We start from the raw sequence: 6941 nt of genomic DNA, 5'->3' as shown, positions 1-6941 counted from the left end.
CTTCTGAGTCTTTTCTTCAAGCATATTTGGTATATGAACCGGAAAGTTGATGATTCCGTCAAAATGGCTACGTTCAAATATGGGATGAGGTTGCAATTTCTCGCAAGTGCCTCGAGAAATCTCAGACCAAGTATTAAAGAAATGCCAGAATGTGGTTCCATCACAAACCGCATGGTTTAGAGTGCAACCAATGAAGATGCAGTCAACAAGCTCAGTTACTTGCACTGACAGCAACGGCTTGGAAATGCCCTCGCAGTTCAGAACACCGTTCATAAGAAAGAAGGAATCGACAATCTGCGGAAGATAGATAGGCTCAAGGATATCAGCCATAGTAGTACCATCTGCAGCTGCATGGACGAATTGGGCTCCATGGTTATTGCAGTCAATGAAGAAGGAGGTGGTGTTATCTTCACTGTTCTCAATCATGGCAAGACGCCCAGCAAGGGGATAGAATATATCCAGTGTGCGGGAGAGAGAGGATTGTAGGTGATGAATCACATTGTTTTCTTCAAGTTGTTGCTCCTGTGAAGTTGTAGGTTTGAGAAAGATGAGGACCCTTTGAATAGGACCGTATGTGAGGAAGCGGAGATCCCATGGAGTCAACTCGATTCTTCTGGTTGAGTAATTGTTACTGGTGGGTCGGATAGTACTGGTGGAAAGGAAGTGAACCATGTTGAAATTTGATTTCTACGCACAGTAGTGTAGGACTTTGCTAAGAAACACTGTAGGTCGAATCTCATCAAACACTAGCGTATGATCATGCCCAGGTTGCCATTTAAGGCCTAAAATCGAGCTAAGATGCGCAGTTGGGGTTGACAGGATGACGTGGCCTTCTAGCAATGCAGTATATTATAATAAATAAATAAATAATTCTAGTTCAATAATTTTTGACGCGACCTTCTACCAGAAAGTGAGCAGTAAATTTATATTAATTTAATAGACAGCTAGACATTACAACTTAAAATAATTGTCCTAAAAATCGGGAAACAAACAGGCAGCTGATAGACTAGCGAAGGAGGGATGTATGCAACAAGAAGGGTTTGTTATTTTGTTTAATCCCCCTACCCTTGATATTGTAACTTTTGTTAATAAAGATGCCACTGGTCTGTACTTTGTAAGGCATGTAGCCGATACTTTGATATAGGATATATTAAAAAAATTTCTTTTGCAAAATAAAAAACATAAATTCTTGGGATAATTATATTTTATCCACCTGTAGTTAGCCTCTAATTTGATTTGCCTACCTGTGGTTTCATTTTTGATACTTTACCCACCTATAATTCATTCTGTCTATGCTCCGTAACCCACCTCTAAATATTCCGTTACTCTAACACGTTTGTCCAAAAATTTAACAAGAAATCATATCAAACACTCCTCTCCCACACTCTCTCTCTCTCACGCTTGCTCATCCATTCTAAACCGAGAATCAATTGGGTTTTGTTTCTGCAAGAACACAGAGGAAGGAGACCGATGGATTCTGGAAGAAGGAGACCCACATATTCGTGTTTGGGAACATTTTGGTCTTGAATCCGTTCGGATCTCTCTTTACTTGGTGTGCTAATTTAGATGTTTTGAGCATGAAATTTTGATTTTTCTTTTACTTTCATTTGCTCTTTTCCTCTTATTCTAGGTAGATTTAATGTTTGAAACCTAGGGTTTTATTTATTTATTTATTTATTTTTATTTATTTATTTTTTTTAAATTGGGTTTCTACAAAGTAAACGTGGCCATGTTTTAATTTTGACATGTTCTTTTACTTTTTGGTTTTTGCAAAGTGACCATTGAACCAAAAATTCGGCCATTAAATTAGCTATGACTCTAGGAGTTTTGTAGATTGGCCAAGTTATCTAGCTTTATTAAAATTAGCAAGTGGGAATGGGATTGCCCTGTTGCCAGGTTTGAGCGGTTGGTTACTGTCAAAGATAATAGTTTTGAGGTTCAAATTGATGGTAATGAAATTGGGTTTCTGCAAAGTGGTGTTTTGTATTGCTGAGTTTTGCTATCAAAGCAGCAAAGAGTTAATTCCAATGCAGCAGAATTTTTTTGGTATTACTGAGTTTTCAAAGCAGCAGATTTTTCATTCTGGCAGCTTCAATCTTGCAGTTTTCTATACTACTGAGTTTTGCAGTCAAAGCAACATATTTTTTTTCAATGCAGCAGATTTTATTTGTATTACTGAATTTTCAAAGCAGCAGGCAGATTTTTAGAAGCAGCAAGCAGCAGGCAGAACTTGCAGGGAGGATTTAATGCTTTTTTAACCAAGGGTCTAGCATAATGGAAATATTTTCTTGCAAGTTGCAATTATCAAAAGACTGGTCTAGAAAGTTAATTTGTGGTGGCTTTGTTGCTTGGAAAAAAATGCCTTATTGATTGAGCATCTGATTGGAAAAATGCCTTATTGCTTGTGTAGCTAATGCTGTTATTTTTCAGTGCTAGCTATTATTCACTTTACATGCCCTCTATAAAATGCTATATGCTGAGCTACATGAAGACCAGGCAAAGGGCTGAATGTACTCATTGTCATGTGATGTTGAAGGGGGTCTCCCTTGGTGCAAGGGGTCTGTATATCATTCCCAATGGGTTTGAAATTTCCAGTTATGATGAGAGGCTTGATGGTCTTCCAGTTTAGAAATTTTTGAGCTTTGCGATGCTGTTGCGAAAAGAACTAGTACTTCTGAAGATTATGTTTCACTCCGAATTTTGTTTATCTGAGCTTGTTGATGTAATGGGAACTTATGTTTGTAAAGTAGGAATTTCATTGCTAAATGTTGTCATGCTAGTGCTAGATGGTTTGAAATAAATAATTTTTTTTGCATCATTGAGCTTTATCATCATGAGCAATTGTTATTTAAGCACTAGATGTTAATAATTGTTCAGAAGTGTCAACTTTTCAATTGAGTTTAATTAACTGTACTGTAAGTCTAACTGGAGTATAAGATTAATTTGCTTAGTTAAGCCTAAGGCTCTGTATGTGACTACTAATCTTAAGAAGGCCCTTTGATTGGGATGTGGTGTCACTTTGCAGAAGTGACAAAAGAACTAGCGAAGCTAATAAAAGCACTTGCTCTGAAATGTAACTACAACTTCCAGGACAAACAATGGTGAGAGAAGAAATAAAAGCAACACTGATTTTCAGGATGTTTCTCTCCAAAACTAATTTTGCCAATGTTGGCTGCAAATATCATTTTCACCTTTGCTCATTTTCCACTTGTTATATATGGTGTCCAAAGTCAAGTCATAATTTATTAAAGCCTTTTGGATTTAGTAACTGCATCCACAATCTTTAATACTTACTGAATCTTTGTCAAGTCTACGTTTTTATCATTATGAACAGTACATATGGCAAAATAAAAAGTAAAAAAAGATAGTTTACTCTACTCACAAAATTAAAGGCAAATGTCATTGACAAAGAACTTCTAACTATATCAAACCCGTTACATGTGAGCATACAACTAAATACACGTTACACTTGAAAGTCGAAACCACTACCCACTACAAAGACAACAAATACAACTAAACTAGAAAATTGTTGCTAAACATGGCTCTTTTGCTTATTATCTGTTCAAGAGGTTCATAAGCATGATGCACTTAAATGGCACATGGTTACAACATTACAATTTACAATGACAAAGCAGTTATGTAGAGGAGAATCAGCCACCGATGTCCTGGTTGGTTGACTAATGAGCAAGTATCTTGTCTGATTGGTACCTGAAAATCCTTTGAGATGTTGATATTGATGGTTTAAGCCTAAAAATTATCACAATAGCAATATAAATAATAATAATAAATGATTTTGTCTAGACAATGCAACAATGAAAAGTGTCTATAATATGAAGAAGGGGAAATGCAAGCTTACAGACTATGATTCACAATAGGTAAAGTTTGAGGGCTACCTATCTCAACGAATGAACTTAGTAAGGCTACAAATAACAATATATAAAACAACTATTAAACTTTGTTCATATGGCTAAATGTTACATTAATTACTTGTATTGTTTCTTTCTATCTAAAATTTTCTTTGTGTAGCAACAAAAGGATAAAAGAAAAGAAAAGGTTTTATAGCAAGTCTAAAGTTTTACAAATCTGCTGCTTTTAAAACTCAGTAGTACCAAAAAATTCTGCTGCATTGGAATAAAATCTTTGCTGCTTTGACAGCAAAAATCGGCAATACAAAACACCACTTTGCAGAACCCAATTTCATTCCCATTAATTTGAACCTCAAAACTATTATCTTTGACAGTAACCAGCCGCTCAAACTTGGCAACAGGGCAATCCCATTCCCACTTGCTAATTTTGATAAAGCTAGATAACTTGGCCAATCTATGAACTCCCAGAGTCATAGCTAATGTAATGGCCGAATTTTTGGTTCAATGGTCACTTTGCAGAAACCAAAAAGTAAAAGAACATGTCAAAATTAAAACATGGCCACTTTTACTTTGTAGAAACCCAATTTTAAAAAAAAAAAATTAAAACCCTAGGTTTCAAACATTAAATCTACCTAGAATAAGAGGAAAAGAGCAAATGAAAGTAAAAGAAAAATCAAAATTTCATGCTCAAAACATCTAAAGTAGCTCACCAAGCAAAGAGAAATCCGAACGGATTCAAGACCAAAATGTTCCCAAACACGAATCTGTGGGTCTCCTTCTTCTAGAATCCGTGGGTCTCCTTCCTCTATGTTCTTGCACAAACAAAACCCAGTCGATTCTCGGTTTAGAATGGATGAGCAAGCGTGAGAGATGGAGTGTGGGAGAGGAGTGTTTGATCTGATTTTTTGTTCAATTTTTGGACAAAACATGTTAGAGTAACAGAATATTTAGAGGTAGGTTACGGAGTATAGACGGAATGAACCACGAGTAGATAAAGTGTCAAAAATGAAATCACGGATAAGCAAATTAAATTAGAGGCAAATCACAACTGGGTAAAATATAAGTATCCCTAAATTCTTATACTAAAATGCGATTAACAATCCATGGGAATCACTAATGGTCACTGACGTGGTAATTGAGTAATGGCACTACGAGAGTTTGTCGGTAAATTAAAAAAATGATAAATAAAATTTGACAAATGTATTAAGAATGTAAAGAAAATATAATTTAATAATTTAAATTTTAAAATATGTAATAATATTTATTTTATTAACTAAATTTATAATGTTAAGTTGCAACTAATTTTGAAGTTAAATTAATAATAATAATAATAATAATGTTCCAAATTTTTTATTTGGTTGTTGTGCGTTTTTTTTAAGTAACAATGGGTTCTTGAGTGTTGGGTTGTGTGTTTTGGATCTGTGGTGGGACCGCTGTTGCTAGCTTTTTAATAAAGCTGAATTAGTTTGTGTATTATACGGTCTATAATGGCACTTGTCTTTGGCCGATTGTGATGAAGATTTGTCGGTTCTCGGTTGGAGCTACAACAAAGGATAAAAGCAGGATTCTCCATTTGGAAGGGGCCAAAAAAAAGAAAAAAAAAAAACAGAACAAAACTGTATTTCAAAAATAGATAAATACATGAAATATTAAAGTATCTATGTTCAGTATTAATTAAATATAAAAGTAAAAAATCGAAACAGTTGTTTCTAAAATATTTAATCTCAATCTTCTACTGAAAAATATATTAAATGGAGCTCAAACTTTTTGTTAAATCTGAAAATCATGTGTATTAAATATTATAAATATTTTCACAAAATAAAACATTTCATTAAAAAATATTCTTCAAATTTTTGCAAAACGTACTTTGACAATATTCATAATTAAAAATGTTCATCTTATAATTGTAATACAAATTCTTCTCCTCACCTTCTGCTGATCCTTCTTCATCTTTGTTTGCTCAGAGCCTCAGACCACCAACATTGGGGAGTGTTCAATTGTTATTTTACAATTCAAGGCAGTAAAAACTTACTCTATCTGAGTTTGTACACCTAAAAAAGCTTGCAACCTATGATAGGACAAAATTGGGAAATGCCCTGTTTGGGTAAAAATAGCAGCATAATGCCCTTTTCTCCAAACTATATAGGGAAATGCCCCTCTTTTATAACTCGATTTTCTCAAAATCGAGTTAGGCCCTATAGCGGCATTTTTTATGAGCCTATAGTGACGTTTTTAGGACCTATAGTGGCGTTTTTTAACTCGATTTATAAGAAATCGAGTTATAGGTTAAAAAAATTAAAAAAATTGCATATAACTCGATTTTATGGAAATCGAGTTACAAAACGTCACTATAGATCCTAAAAATGTCGCTATAGGTCCTTAAAAACGCCGCTATAGGGCTCCAGAATTTTTTTTTTTATAACTCGATTTTGAGAAAATCGAGTTACAAAAGAGGGGCATTTCCCTATATAGTTTGGAAAAAAGGGCATTATGCTGCTATTTTTACCCAAATGGGGCATTTCCCAATTTTGTCCACCTATGAATAGTAAAGTTGCACATATGTAATCTTACTGTTCATAGGTTGTAAAGAAAAAAAAAATCTTGTGGTTGTATATGAAAAGAAAAAGATAATGGGATGAAAAAGAGAGATAAGAATACTTTCTATTATTTTATTAGATTATATGTAAAAATAAAAACTGAAATATAGGATGAATTGTAAAATAAATTAATAAAATAGATAAAGTAGTGTTAGAGACCGTTCTAATACCATCTTCCGGTGCGGTGAAGTTAAAAATAGAAGACAATGAAGTTTATATAGTAATTTCAAGTTGATCTTAAAAAGTATATATTAACTCTTATTGAAGCAATTATAGTCATGTAGTCAATCCACAAGCGTGCCTAGCAAATTTTACATTTTTATTAAGTAAGAAGAAATGCCACAGTTTTTTTTTTTTTTTGGGGGGGGGGTGGGGGGGGTGTGGTGGGTGTGTGGGGTTGTTTAGGCCTTTGTCCCATAAAGAATACAAATTGTACGAGGACCATGGCCGAATATAGTGGCTAATCACAATGGCCAAA

At 34.2% G+C, this 6941-nt stretch overlaps 1 protein-coding gene and 2 long non-coding RNA genes across 3 annotated transcripts; 1 reads left to right on the top strand and 2 right to left on the bottom strand.

Moving 5' to 3' along the window:
* On the bottom strand, positions 1-761 carry LOC112025866 (uncharacterized acetyltransferase At3g50280; the record flags this gene model as incomplete). Its single annotated transcript, XM_024058552.2, has 1 exon — positions 1-761. A coding segment is annotated over exon 1 (672 nt), but the record flags the coding sequence as incomplete, so codon positions are not given.
* Positions 762-1076: 315 nt separating this feature from the next.
* On the top strand, positions 1077-2887 carry LOC136063711 (uncharacterized). Its single transcript, XR_010625329.1, has 2 exons — positions 1077-1552; positions 2161-2887. It is a non-coding gene; the product is annotated as an uncharacterized LOC136063711 (long non-coding RNA).
* A 468-nt stretch (positions 2888-3355) lies between these two features.
* LOC136063713 (uncharacterized) lies at positions 3356-4809 on the bottom strand. The gene is made up of 2 exons (XR_010625330.1): positions 4577-4809; positions 3356-3747 (listed from the first exon to the last, which is right to left on the bottom strand). It is a non-coding gene; the product is annotated as an uncharacterized LOC136063713 (long non-coding RNA).
* Positions 4810-6941: the final 2132 nt, after the last annotated feature.

The sequence above is a fragment of the Quercus suber genome, unplaced genomic scaffold (genome assembly GCF_002906115.3).
Source record: "Quercus suber isolate HL8 unplaced genomic scaffold, Cork oak 2.0 scaffold_564, whole genome shotgun sequence".
Taxonomy (NCBI): Eukaryota; Viridiplantae; Streptophyta; class Magnoliopsida; order Fagales; family Fagaceae; genus Quercus; species Quercus suber.
This window is presented reverse-complemented; position numbering and strand designations above follow the sequence as displayed.